The following is a 14094-nucleotide window of genomic DNA, read 5'->3' as shown; positions in this document are numbered from 1 at the left end:
GTAAGGGGGTCCGTTGACCCATGTCAAATATAAAACAAAATTTATTAGGCTTAGTTAATTCAAAGTGTCATAATTGGTGCAGATGTTTTCTTTTGCACCCCTAGCTCGTCTTCGAATCCCCTCCATGACCATGTATTGATTTACAGTAAAATCATTTACTCGTCTACTAGGTAATAATCTGCGCGTACAGCGGGATGAAATAATTGATTAGATTATTTATTTTACGATCTAATAAGAAATTTTTCTTATAGCTTTTTCAAGGGATGGACATTTAGATATCCGTTCGGATTCAGTTGATCTATTCGAATTTCGACTTTTAGAGTTAGAAATTTAAATATGATTAGGATATTTACAAATTTTGGTTTGAATTTGGATTGGATTTGGTTCGAATCATTGCTGATTAGGTTAGAGTTCGGGTACCTATTTTAATTATATATTTTTTTAACAAAAATCCAAATATACTTAATCCTCAAAATTTGAAAATAAAAATAATAGAAAACATAAAAATTGAAACAATTTAAGACTAAATACTTAAATTTACATAAAAATAGTTCAATTTAAATATTTAGATGGAGAAAAAATATAGTTTCAGTATTTTGAATATATTTTGTTATTTTAGATATATATTTTCATATTAATGAATATCTAATAGATATAAAAATTAAAATAACTAATATATTTAAGTATATAATTGTGTTTTAGATATTTTCGGTATCCAAAATATTTCACTTTGGATCGGATTCGGGTCTGGTTATCCAAATATTAAACTTTTAGATCCATTTGAGTACTTAATTAGTTTTAGTTTGTGCTTATTATTACTTTCAAATCAATATCGGTTCGGTTCTTTGGATCCATATATTTTACTCAGACTTACTTTCTTCTACAAATATAAAGAAAAATAAATAAATGTAAAATTAATATGTTAGGCTTATTTTACATACATAATTATTGGATCATATTTTAATAATACCAACAAAAATAGTTGGGCGTCGTGTCAATATTGTTGGACATGTTAAAAATTTGACATAGTCTATAATCAATAACGTGTACTTTTTTATAAAAGTTATTGGTAAATTTGATAAAAACACGATACAAATGAGTGAATGAGTTAGAGTTGCGTCAAAAATAATGTGATCTCTTCAATCGGTACATTAATTCTGTTTTCAATTGATTTCGCAAATTTTCTTTTCTTTTAATGCTTTTATGATTTCCGATTTTTCTAACAATCTGATTGTGTTTCTAATTCCTGATATGATATGAAAACTCTGTAAAGAAAAACAATAATTGACTAAACTAAAGATCCAACTTTGTGTGTGGCATTTTTAACCTCAGTTTTCTTAATTCATAATCAATCACAATTATTTGTTGCTTTCGTATGCATAAACCTCAACCATGGCCAAGATACGGAACTATCAATTTCTAAAAATATTCTCATTCCGGCATTTTAGTTGATGTGAATTTTAATGATTTTGTAATTGAGTCATTTTTGGGTTCACCCCTTAGGGTGAACCTCTAGGTTCATCAACCAATATGATTTCGTTATTTCAAATTCGATATCTTTTATAAGAGGAAATAAAATATTGTTAAGTTATATAATATTTTTAAAATAAAAAGGTAAAATAAAATAAATAAAAATAGTAGTAATTACAAAAAAAAAATTAAAAAAATATTTTTGACGTCGTCAGCAAAACACTAAACTCTAAACTCTAAATCTTAAACCCTAAACCCTTGGGTAAACCCTAAACACTTGGATAAATCCTAAACTATAAATCAAAAACACTACACACTAAACCTTAAACCCTTGAGTGTTTTAGTGTTTAGTGTTTTTGATTTAGAGTTTACGATTTATCCAAGGGTTTATGATTTAGGGTTTAGCGATTAGGATTTAGGGTTTAATGTTTTGTTGATGACGTTAAAAATATTTTTTTGTAATTTCTAATATTTTTATTTATTTTATTTTACTTTTTTTATTTTAAAAAATAATATAACTTGACGATATTTTTTTTTTTTTTAATATCGAATATGAAATAACATTGGTCAACCAGCAAGAATAAATCTTTTTCAAATCATCCTTTATCATCTCTTCTGTCCATTTGGATAGATACACATATGTTTATCGTTGAGCACTGAAGCTAGACTTGTACTGTTAACTGGTATGGTGTGTACATCAAACCTTATCCAATACTAATCTATAGGTCCCAACTCTAGAGACGGACATTTAAACTTATTTTTGTGTGTCTAGCCTTGTAATAGTATAAGATATACACAGGGACAATATATAAAATGTTTTTTACTAGCTAATACGCCCATTCCTTAGGAAGAAAAACTTGTTTAGAACGAGATGAGATGATGGGGCATGTCTTTTTCTTCGGTCTCTTCTCTTTTGGGCTACTCACCGGTCTTGCAGGAAGAAACACTCCAGTGCCACGTGGCTTTATCCCCCCAGAACCAGCATCATCGCTTTGCTTTTTTATGAAACCGTAGTTGTTCGACGGGTAGCACATGCGTAGCTTCTGATCATAGTAGCAACCTTCTCTATATCTCTGTTCAATTATGTAAGAATGACTGGTTAATTAGACATCCTTAACATTTAATAATACTAATGAGACATGGTATAGCAATTAAAGAACCTGTGGAAATGGACCGATGCAGTCAAGAAAGACCTCGTTGAAGAGATTTGAAGGTAAGAGAAGCAATACTTCCTCCAAACGTAGCACAACCTCTCCCTTGCAAGACATGTTGCTACGATTTCAAATAATACTACAAAATTACATCCCATGCATTTGTAATATATTATATATATGCGTTACCTAGCCCAATATTCAGATGGCAAATCCATATTAATCCTGATATGGGTCCGGTCGAGTTGGGTGAACCTCTTTTTGTGTAGGTTGTGGTGGTGGTTGTAGTTATGTATGTATGTGGCTTCTCTAAGGTTTAGTTCTGCTTAAACCATAAGAGCATCAGCATTAGTGAACCACATCAAAGGGGTTCACAAAGTATTTTTTTTATTATTATTTTTTTTTCTGTTTGATTTTTGTTTTTTAAAAAAAAAAATTATTAATCGGACCAATCGCGGGCCGCCATGTGTCGTGGGGTCCGCGCTACAGTGATGATCCGGGTTCAGTCAGTGAACTCCCAAGAAGCAAGTTCATTGCTTTTGTTTATTTTAATATTTTTTTTTCGAAAACTGTGTGAACTCTCCATGGAGTTCACTGATGCATATGCTCTAAACACTAGAGTTGGTTGGTCATGCAAAATTCTTCTAACCCACCACACCAACCCTTGTATATTGTTCCTTCTCATTTGACCACCAAACACCACATATATATATATATATATATATATATATATATATATATATATATATTTATTAGTGGTTGACCTAAATATTCAATCCAAATGGCAAATGTCTGTATGTTTTTTTTTCTTTTCTTTGACAAAGACACATGAAGGAATGAATCAATAATGGACAATCTTTTTTTTGTCGACTAATATAATAATGGACAATCAAATCTTGGAAATGTTAATTTCTTCTTGTATTTTTAATCCTGACAATCATACGCATTTTCCAAGTTGGTTCTGTGTAGGTGTGTCAAATTTGAATGATTAAGTTTACTACATATTGAAATTATCCTACTAACCAATAGGGTTGGGCGAAATTATCCTACTAACCAATAGGGTTGGGCGAGTGACACTTGAGTGATAACTTTAATATGGTGAATCTGTAGTTTGATTCCCATTGACCACCAGAAAATTTACAAATATCAGCGCTGGAACCCACGGAGTAATTAGTTGAATTCAGTACACTGTAGTTAATTAAGAAAAAAAAAAATCATCCTGCTGGATGGTCTCTGCTCTCCAAATAAAAGTTATTTTAATATGATTGGGCTCTCATCGTATAGAGATTTGGGGACCATTGAAAAACACCTCCTAGTTATAAAATATTAAAACCAAATGTTGTTGGTTTTAAGTTCCATTTGGTAATGTTATTTCAAAATAAGATATACATTTTTTTTTGTTGATTCTGGTGTTGTTAAAAGCAACTACAATTGAAGTTGGAAAAAGTGAGAAGCAAGATCAAACTACTCTTCTTTTTTTTTTTTTTTTTTTTTTTTTTTTTGGTCACGGGCGGTCTCCGGATTCCCAGAGGACTCGAACCCAGGTGCCTTGGGATCCAGTTCACTCTAGTGTTACCACTAGGCTACTCTTCTAGATACGGTATTTTCTTAATGATCCTTTCAGGATTAGACATTAGTGTGGTCAGACCCGGTCCATGGTATGTGCCACCTACGTGCATTTGCACTGGGTCTAAACTTTTTTTTTTTACAATTTTTAAGATATATTAAGGTGTAGTAAAAATAAATTTTGCTCTAGGTCCAGTATAAAATTAAGCTGGGCTTGAGTTGTTGTAATGTACAATCAGTGGCTCAGTGCCGGCCTGCCATAATATGGAGGACTGCAAACCATTTTTTATGAGCCAATGAGTTAATAAATTTTAGAGAAAAAGTAGAAAAAAATTAATGAGAAGACTATTATCTGAACACATGACATCATCCCTCCATATTAGAACACAAAAACCAACTAATTTGAAGGATAATCTTGAAAAATGGTTACTAATTATTTGCATGCAGAGCCACAAACACATACTTATTGTGCTTTTATTGTGCTTACTGTCTGGGTCAGCTCTCTGTAGATAGTGGAAAAGAAGCAGAGGTTGAGAAGGTAAACAAAAAAAAAGGTGGAATTGGAGAGAGGTAAATTGGTTTTTACTTTTTTTTACATTTCCGCTTTGATAAGTTTTCATGAGGTTTTGGTTTGGATTGAACCGGTTGAACCGGATTTTAATAATTCTAGTTACCCGTGCATAAACCGTTTCTTCGTTAATCCTAAAGTATTTTGTTCTCTTCCCTTTCGCTCGTCGTCGTTATGCTCCACGGCGGAATCCGCCGACGGGGATGAAGTTTCACGCTCCTCCCGTCGGATTGCCGAACAATTGTAAGCGTTTTCATCGTTTCTTACAGGTTTATTATTATATGTTGACTTCATGACTCATGAGGTACGCGCACCACGTGTTCGATGAAATTCATGAGACGAGCTTTCTTGGCTCACAGCTATGTGATAGAATCCACATGATAAAGCGGAGTTTGGAGAACCTTACAGCTAAAGCGAGATCCAGTGGTGCAAATGGGTAAGTACTTGCCTTGTTCAGTTCATTGTTGCTTGCATATTCTGCTTTATAGCTCATCAATGCTAAGAATGGCTGTGTGATTAGGCATATCCTTTAGAACAGAACCTGGGACGGTGGACCTCTTGCATTCATATTCATAGTCTACATTGTAATAAATCTGAGCTGGTCTATTAATTTTATACTCCAGAAAGCTAGAATCATACCCTCTAGACCACATACATTGTTGTTTATAAGCTTAAACTTTTATACATATCTTCTTTAGTTGTTGGCCAGAAATCTACTGCTTTTTAGAAGGCTGATTAGTTTTTAAAACCTAGCTTGTGATATATCTACGCTCCAAGGGAAGAATTCATAATGTTATAGTTTACACTGGATCATAGGACTAAAATTATAGCTGATTGTCTAAGAAATTTTGCTGCTGGAATGTAGACCATCTGCTCAAAACAAAAGTCAATGGGGGCATTCCGAGAATCGAACTCGGGACCTCTCGCACCCAAAGCGAGAATCATACCACTAGACCAAATTCCCTGTTCTTGGTTTAGTTCCATTAGGCATTGGATTAGAGAATACACATTCATTCTGTTTTAGAGTAAACTTTACTCTTGAAGATTTCTCCTTTTGAGGGTGCTATTCTTGATGAAGCTCGCTATATACAGCTAAAGTTCAGGCTATCCTATATTTTATTTTTGAATCTGATTTTAGGATGTCTTCTTGTTTAGTAACGTAATAAAGATAATATGTTTTAGATCTAGCTCTGTTAGTTGACTTTCAGGCCTTAATAGTGAAAGCTGATAGTCTGTAATTTAGTATTGGTGATGTGAAATGTTAGCTGGCATTTAGAACATTTGTCTTACAAAAAGTCAATGGGGCATTCCGAGAATCGAACTCGGGACCTCTCGCACCCAAAGCGAGAATCATACCACTAGACCAAATGCCCTGTTGTTAAGCAGTATAGCCGAAACGTTTAAAATTTGGTCATACTTTGATCTTTGTCCCATAGTTGACCTTTACTAAATATATATTAGTCTTTGTAGGATGTTCTTAGATCTAATCTAGTGAGATCTCTTTCAACTGAAGTTCCTGTGGAATCATCATTTGCATTTCCACCTAAAGAATGTAATACTCTTCCACGAAAAAACACTCGGTGCATTTGTTAAATAATCTAAGCATGAAATAATGTTTTAGATCTAGCTCTGTTAGTTCACTTTCAGGGTTTAATAGTGAAGTTTGATTGTTTGTAATTTATTGACATGTTAGCTAGCATTTTGAACATTTGTTTTACAAAAAGTCAATGGGGGGCATTCCGAGAATCGAACTCGGGACCTCTCGCACCCAAAGCGAGAATCATACCACTAGACCAAATGCCCGGTTATTGTTGTTTTTCATTAATACATTCTCTTTGTTTCCTTGCGCTTTTCTTGAACAATTAGTTCTTGGTTTATAGTTCTTTCTTGACATTGCAATGGAAACGCATATTGTTCACGTGCATATCTTTAAGATGATTTCAGGCAGAGAGTTCCAGCTTTGTATCCTATACTTTCAGGTTTCTTGTAGTGTACAGTGTACCCAGAACAAAATTTACTAGGATCAGACTAGGCAGCTGTTGCAGCCAGAGGGAAAAAATTGTAAAACCAGAATAAATGCATGTGGTTTTGTAGATCCTTAACAAGGTTTCAGTTCTTGATTCTTAAATTCCTGCAATATTTTTTTTGTATTTCAGTGAAATTTGCATGTGATACTTGTCCAATTGGCAATTGATGTGGTTTGATTTTGGAGAATCTAGTGGCAGAAAGCTAGTATTTATATTGTCTAATGTTTTCTAGTAGAATCTGCAGAAGGGAGGTGGTTTCTGGTTGAAGAGTTGGGTTAGTTTGGTTTCAACACTTGATGTCGAAATTCATCAGCAGAATTTCAAGAGCTTGAGACGGAGATCTAAACTCCAGACTACCTTTTTGAGTTAAAATGGGTAAGGGTCGGGTCCTTTGTTTGTTGGAATGTTAATATCATTGTTTTGAGCAACTGGTGGTGTTTTAAACTAGTCCTGGTGAAATGAGAGAGAAGACATTAATGTCCAACTGCTGAAGCTTGTTGCTTGGTTGCAGTGGCCCCATCTGACATGAAATCAAAGGTATACTACAGTCTGAAACTATTCTTTGATTTGCCAATCAACAGTTAATATTAAAAATATAAGCGAAACTGTATGCTGTTTCATGCTGAAATTTAGGTGTGTTAAGTTGTTAATGACCACTAAACTAACAAACACCAACGATCAGATTCATAATTATAGCGAATTTCAGAAGATGTTTTTTTTTATCTGAGACATTTTCAGCCATATGTTTCGACACATAATTTGAAAAAGGTCAATGGGGGCATTAGACCTCTGACCTCTGACCTCTCACCTCTCACACCCTATTTAGCGATAATCATACCACTAGACCAAATGCCCTGTTAAAATGGTTCAAAGTTGGTCATATTTTGATCTAATTCCCTTAGTTGACGTTTACTAAAACTTTTATTGAACTTTGTAGGATATTCCTAGATCTAATATATGGGATCTTTTTTCAACTGAAGTTCCATTGAAAGGATCACTGTTTGTCATGTTCTTGTTTGGTTGATTTCTTTTTGTTTCATCATGAACTGCATTTGAAATGTGTGGTTTCATTTGAGTGAAACCTGTTTCATTTTGGTTTGAACACATTTACTAGGAAAAGCAATACCTAAGCAAGGATTTAGACCGTCTGGTTAAACACAAAAGTCAATGGGGCATTTTGAGAATCGAACTTGGCACTTCTCTCACCCAAAGCGAGAATCACACCTCTCTACCCTAATCCAACACACAGCTTGAGAAACTTCAAACTATTCTGTATTCGATGTTTGATTCTGATGATAGAAAGTTTTCTTGTTTAGATAATGTAAGAAAGAAAAAATAAGTTGTATAGTTCTATCGGTTGACTTTCAGTGCTCAATCGTAAAGTTGCATTCTTTGTTAATATAACTTAGATGATAGCTGGCATTTAGAACATTTGGCTTACAAAAATGTCAATGGGGCATTCCGAGAATCAAACTCGGGACCTCTCGCAACCAAAGCGAGAATCATACCACTAGACCAAAGGCCCTGTTGTTGATTAACTTAATACCTCCATAACTGTTCTTGAATTGTAGACACCGTTTTCGGCTTTCCTCTTTCTATGGACATGATTTTAACAGGTGAATGAGCTTCAGATGGAGGTGTATCCTGCTCTTGTTGAATTGGCCTCAAACATTAGCACACTTAATCTCGAACATGTGCGCAGGTTAAAAGTTCGCCTCCTTACTTAAACACAGTAAGTTCAGAAGTTAAAACACAAACTTATATAATTTGGTACTCATACATTTTGATTTTTGGATGTTTCTTAAAGCTTGCAGGTTGGTGATGGAATAGGACATTTAATGGACGATGATGATGACATGGCTGAGATGTATGTGTCTGAGAAAAAAAGAAAGATACGAGGCTCATGCGTCAGGGGAGCTAGAAGATAACCTCGACGAGGAATTCAAATCTTCTGGATTAGTTTCCAAGTCTGCGCCGGTTTCGCCTGTGGGTTCAGCAAGTGGATACTTCGAGAAGCTTCAAAGAGCCTTTAGCAGCGTCGTTGGCTCACACAGAAACTTGTTAAGCTTTTCTAGCAGCAGCGAGAACATCGACCAACTAGAGATTTTATTTCGTTGTAGTTGATAACACACTCAGCAAATTAATTATCGTTTAGATTTTAAAATCTGTTATGTTATTTTTTTATTTATTTTTCACAATTTTGATTATGATCTTTTGTTTGCAACTGCTGAAAGAGTATTACTGGTAATACAGAAGATCTGCTCAATTAAACCGTTGAGGACAGACAAAATCAAGTTTTGTTGATATGTTCTTGTTTCATGTATAAACTATGTTTTGTGTGTTTTAGACCATTTAGAGTGAAAAATAGAGTGATAAACAAAAAATAAATGAATTATTCTATTTATAGGGTAAATTCATTTGTTACTCTAACTCATTTGCTATTTTCCGACTGTTTGGTGGTGCTGAAAATGGAGATGTGAGTATGTTTTTGGAGAGGAAGGAAAATGTCGAGACATGGTGCAGTTCCTTCAGGATAAGGCTCGGGAGGTGATAGAAGCAAATGTAAAACTAAAGGAACATGGGCAGAGTCGGGAACGTGTGGAGAAGCAGATCTCATGGAATCGACCAACAAATGGCTGGTTCAAACTGAACACAGATGGAGCATCTAGAGGTAACCCGGGACTTGCTACGGCGGGTGGGGCTATTCGCGATGAGTATGGAGAATGGAATGGGGGTTTTGCAATAAACATAGGCATCTGTTCAGCCCCTTTGGCGGAGTTGTGGGGAGTATACTATGGCTTGTGTATAGCATGGGACCGTGGGATTCGTCGGTTGGAGTTGGAGGTTGATTCGGAGAGTGTGGCGGGTTTTCTTCAGACAGAGATCCATGATTCTCATCCCCTGTCGTTCCTAGTGGGGGTTTTGCAATAAACATAGGCATCTGTTCAGCCCCTTTGGCGGAGTTGTGGGGAGTATACTATGGCTTGTGTATAGCATGGGACCGTGGGATTCGTCGGTTGGAGTTGGAGGTTGATTCGGAGAGTGTGGCGGGTTTTCTTCAGACAGAGATCCATGATTCTCATCCTCTGTCGTTCCTAGTACGTCTGTGCTATGGCTTCATATCAAGAGACTGGTTAGTCAAAATTTCTCATGTGTATAGGGAGGCTAATTATCTTGCGGATGGATTAGCTAACTATGCGTTTTCTCTATCGTTTGGGTTACATTTCTTTGAAGATGTCCCAGATTGTGTTGCTTATGTTTTGTTGGAGGACTTTCAGAGGGTATCTAGATCTCGGCAAATTTGCATGTAATGAGTTTTATGATTTGAATAAAGAGTAGGAAACGTGAGTCTCATGCGCCCTACCAAAAAAAAAATGAATAAAGTTAGAAGGGGTTTTTACTCCAAATTTTGTTTTAAAGTAAAAAATATAGTGAGATTGGAGATACTTGTAAGAAAATGTACAAAATCAGTTGTTTCAGTGTTAATTGTTTCTCACACAACAACCCTTTGTGGCAGCCATTTTTGCTGATGTAACCACAGTTTTTTGGGATGAATCTGCAAGACTGTTTTCAAATATCCGGAGATGTTCTAATGGGTTTTGCTTGTAACAGAAGGTATTGAATGTGGAGTTTTGTATTATATTTCAAGCACAAGAAAGTATTCCCTCTCTGAAACTTGTTTTTGATAGAAAGTTCCACTAGCCACTCTTTTGAAGATATCTTCCACGGTTTCGGATTTGGGTTATCCGGTAAGATATCTAATCATGGTTCTGCATAAACAAAGACAATGATTAGACATCGTTTTGGCATAAAGTTACTAATCACCACTCTTTATGTACCCAAATCTTGTTTTGCTTTTGTTACTAATCTTGAATGTCTAGTTATTTCATTATTGATTAAGCCTAAACTCAATCTGAAACTCTAGAAGACATCTTTAAAAGAGGGACCAGTGAATCTTTCTAACCAAAACACTGTTTTTTTTATATCCTGGGGTATCCGGCATGTTCAACTAATCCCCTAGAGGCCAGTCCACCGGAGCCAGACAGACTCAGCTGCTCGCAATGTAAATTAGATATGTTTGGCCACACAAATGGGTAAATGTGAATTTGGTAAATTTCAAACCCGAAGTGCTTAGTACCTTTCCAAATTCGCCGTACCATTCGAACAGGCTTGTGTGGTTTAAAATAAGATTCAGTGACGGAATACTTTCTTGTGCTTGAAATATAACACAAAATACAAAACTCCTCATCCAATACCGTTAAAAGCAAAACCCGTTGGAACACTGCCGGATCTCTGAAAACAGTCTTGGAGATTCATCCCAAAAACTGCGGTTATAGCAGCAAAAATGGCCCCTTAAATATTAGAGGCCATAGATAAATGTTTGACTTGCCTATATGATGGCCGGGCAATCGGGCATGTTGGTTTGATTGGATGCCTTTACACAATTCCGACTGGTTTTGAGCTGACAGCAACCAAAGGGAAAATCATACCACTGGACCAAATACCCTGTTTTTGATATTAGAGGCGTTAGAATCTGAATTATCAGATGTAACTAGAATGATATTTTGCTTGATTTCATCAGTAAGTCCGGAGGCCTTAGATGTTTGCGACTGTGGGAGGTTTTTTCTTTCTTGTCTGCGGCTGTTTTTCTAGCATCTCCTTGTGTTAGTTCTCTGATACGAATCTTGATGAATCTGGCAGCTTAGAAAACGCATAAGACGGTTTTCATTGTTTGAAATTTATTCACGCTCCTCAATTCAAATATAAGAGTTGTATCAGTAAGGCATTTCTCATTCACGCTCTTCAATTCAAATACAGCAAAAACTTGAAAACATATGTTCTGTGATGAAACCAACAAAGTTATACAAATGGTTGATTATTTTAATGTTTGTTTTTATTGTACGTTTATATAGGTTTCTTTCTCGGTGATCAAGACAGCAAAGATTCATCACCCTTGTGAAGCTTATCCATGGCCTCTTTGAAGTCAGTCATTGCAGACTCGCGTAGATTCACCAAAACCTTAAACCCACTATCCTTACTTCCAGCTGCAGCATCACCAGAATATGGCAAGAAAAAACATGGTTCCATGCTTCCAAGCAACTTATACGACAGAGGCAAAACCGTCACCGGTCCTCCCCATCCAAAATCCACCGTCGAATGTCCCAAGTATCTCCAGTCCGTGAATCCAGTCACTCCTGTTTAATATAAACCCCGCCCCCAAAAAAATGAAAATTTGTATCATTTTTTGTTTCCATAAAAAACCGCGATGTTTACTTACCTGAACCGGCATTGATCCCATCTTTGTGGTGCATTTCTTGAAAGTCAATAAAGGAGCGAACGTATTCGTCACTAGCATTGGACTTGCTCTGTTTTATAAGCTCTGCGGTTTTCCAAATGGGTTGCTCCATGAGCTCTCCAGCTTTGATCTGAGCATACATTGGCACACATCCGTTTCCCCAGTAGCCTTTAGGCAACGGTGGATTCATCAGTCTCCTTATATTTATCGAATACACATACTTCACATTCTCATCTTCCCCAATCTTCGCAGCTCTTACTCTACATTTCAAAATGTTTCTTGTTTCAGATCAAACATTTCAAGAAACTTGATCAAATGTAGTAACTTACTTTGCACGCCAAATGTAAGCACCTAGGGCTTCGAACGTGGTAAAGTTCAAACCAGATTTCTCGAGTAGCAAAGCCTTGAAACGATCCAAAGACTCGTCGGTCACGAGGAAGCACTCTCTTTTGACCTCTCCAATGTCTTGTCCGTACGGATCGAAGTCCTTGTTTAGTGACAAGAAGTCACGAACCGGAGCTCCAACCCAAGGGTTGTCTCTTGGACCAAGAAGACGCGCTCTGTCCCAAACAGGTTGGATAGAAATCTGAGTCGCTCCACGAGCTAACTCAGCCATGGCGTTGAAGAACAGACTCGAGCCTAAACCGTCGCAGATCGCGTGGTGAAGCGACGCTCCTAGGACCCAACCACCGCACTGAAACGTCGTGACCTGGAGGATACAGGGGTCGAGCATTCCTTCCTCCCGGGTCGGATCCGGTACCAATCTCTCCACGAAGCCTGGATCGGGTCCATCCAAGTACCCGACGGACTCGAGAGTGCAGTTAACGGACGCGTTGACAAGAGGAACGCTTTGACCGGAGCAGCAGTATAGTTCGAAGCGGTTATCTGACTCGGAGCGGCGGAGAGAGCCAGCGAGTGGGTAATAGTGTACTAGAGCGGCGGCGAGTGAGACGGAGACGACGGCGGAGGGGGATTTTCCGGCGACGGAGGGAGATGAGGAGTAGACGCGGAGGTAACGGAAGCTAACGTTGAGGTTGTTATCGTTGTCGAGATGAGAGAGGGGTAGTGTTTGGTCGTTGAAGGAAGGTTGTTGAGAAGAAGGTTGAACCAAGGCTATATCTGTAACTTCAAGTGTCGCCATGCCTAGTTGTAATATTATTGGACTTTGGTTTGGTGTGTAGTACTTGTGTTTGGTCTTTGCATCTTTACAAAATAAACTTTGGGCGCAAATTATAAATCAAATAAAAAGGCAAGATTAATGCCTTGTTGACAGCTCATGAATGACGAATCCATTCAACTACCAAACAGTCAAGTTCCATGACCATACTCTCACCTACAACGTTTTCAAACTTTAATTTTTTTTTTTTTTTGACATCTTTCAAACTTTAATTAGTATGTAAGTTTCTCACTCATGCCATCGTTCATTTTTATGGTCGAGTTTCGTACGCATCTATTAAAATATTAATTGAAAAATATTGTTCGACTATATTCAATCATATTTCTCTTCATTTTTTCCTCCACCACCAAGTACGTAAGTTTCTCGCTCATACCATCATTCATTTTATGGTCGACTTTCGTACGCATCTATTAAAATATTAATTGAAAAATATTGTTGGACTATATTCAATTATACTTGTCTTCATATTTTTTTCTCCTCCACAAGTTAGTTCTCAACAAAATAACATTTTTGAAAAATCTATTTTGGATCAAATCCTAGTTTTTTTTTCTCAACATCAAATCCTAGTTGAAAAAGTGATATATCTTGTATTAAGGTCTCACGATCGCACTCAAGATCAGACTAATGCACACACACTTAATAAGCAAACTCTCTTATTAATATCTTAAGGAAACTTTTTCGAAACCTTAAGCCCTCAATCACAAAACTCTTAAGTTATGCAACATTCTTGCATATCCTTATATAACACTTTAATTATCCTAAACTCATTAGAACTAACACAATTAACTATTTCCTAATCCCTTTAGATAACTACAACTTTAATAGATTAGGAAACTTGC

General features: G+C 36.4%; 2 protein-coding genes, 1 long non-coding RNA gene and 2 other non-coding genes across 9 annotated transcripts; 1 reads left to right on the top strand and 4 right to left on the bottom strand.

Moving 5' to 3' along the window:
• Positions 1-2157: 2157 nt before the first annotated feature.
• On the bottom strand, positions 2158-2746 carry LOC106294272. Its single transcript, XM_013729835.1, has 2 exons — positions 2631-2746; positions 2158-2543 (listed from the first exon to the last, which is right to left on the bottom strand). Exons 1-2 carry the CDS (start codon positions 2736-2738, stop codon positions 2298-2300), a joined length of 354 nt encoding a protein of 117 aa, XP_013585289.1. The 5' UTR covers positions 2739-2746; the 3' UTR covers positions 2158-2297.
• Positions 2747-4907: 2161 nt separating this feature from the next.
• Positions 4908-9047, top strand: LOC106293388. 5 transcript variants are annotated; one of them, XR_001260457.1, is made up of 4 exons: positions 4908-4998; positions 5115-5191; positions 7015-8514; positions 8590-9047. It is a non-coding gene; the product is annotated as an uncharacterized LOC106293388 (long non-coding RNA). The 5 variants fall into 5 exon arrangements; XR_001260456.1 differs by having other exon boundaries at positions 5115-7157; positions 7231-8514; XR_001260459.1 differs by having other exon boundaries at positions 5115-8484; positions 8597-9047.
• On the bottom strand, positions 6057-6128 carry TRNAP-UGG. The gene has a single exon. It is a non-coding gene; the product is annotated as a tRNA-Pro (tRNA).
• Positions 6487-6558, bottom strand: TRNAP-UGG. Its single transcript has one exon. It is a non-coding gene; the product is annotated as a tRNA-Pro (tRNA).
• A 2505-nt stretch (positions 9048-11552) lies between the features above and the next one.
• Positions 11553-13299, bottom strand: LOC106343614 (spermidine coumaroyl CoA acyltransferase). The gene is made up of 3 exons (XM_013782879.1): positions 12408-13299; positions 12061-12338; positions 11553-11977 (listed from the first exon to the last, which is right to left on the bottom strand). The coding sequence occupies exons 1-3, from the start codon at positions 13217-13219 to the stop codon at positions 11712-11714; spliced, it is 1356 nt and encodes a 451-aa protein (XP_013638333.1). The 5' UTR covers positions 13220-13299; the 3' UTR covers positions 11553-11711.
• Positions 13300-14094: the final 795 nt, after the last annotated feature.

Source organism: Brassica oleracea, chromosome C5 (genome assembly GCF_000695525.1).
Source record: "Brassica oleracea var. oleracea cultivar TO1000 chromosome C5, BOL, whole genome shotgun sequence".
Taxonomy (NCBI): Eukaryota; Viridiplantae; Streptophyta; class Magnoliopsida; order Brassicales; family Brassicaceae; genus Brassica; species Brassica oleracea.
Note: the sequence above shows the minus strand (reverse complement) of the source record. Positions and strands in the feature narration are given on the sequence as shown.

Excerpts from the sequence above, each read along its gene's own strand:
- LOC106294272 (XM_013729835.1), bottom strand. The coding sequence starts at position 2,738 with ATGTCTTGCAAGGGAGAGGTTGTGCTACGTTTGGAGGAAGTATTGCTT. Across the intron at positions 2,544-2,630 it reads GCATCGGTCCATTTCCACAG|AGATATAGAGAAGGTTGCTA; the intron begins GTTCTTTAATTG and ends ATAATTGAACAG.
- LOC106343614 (XM_013782879.1), bottom strand. The coding sequence starts at position 13,219 with ATGGCGACACTTGAAGTTACAGATATAGCCTTGGTTCAACCTTCTTCT. Across the intron at positions 12,339-12,407 it reads GCTTACATTTGGCGTGCAAA|AGTAAGAGCTGCGAAGATTG; the intron begins GTAAGTTACTAC and ends TTTGAAATGTAG. Across the intron at positions 11,978-12,060 it reads TGGGATCAATGCCGGTTCAG|GAGTGACTGGATTCACGGAC; the intron begins GTAAGTAAACAT and ends TATATTAAACAG.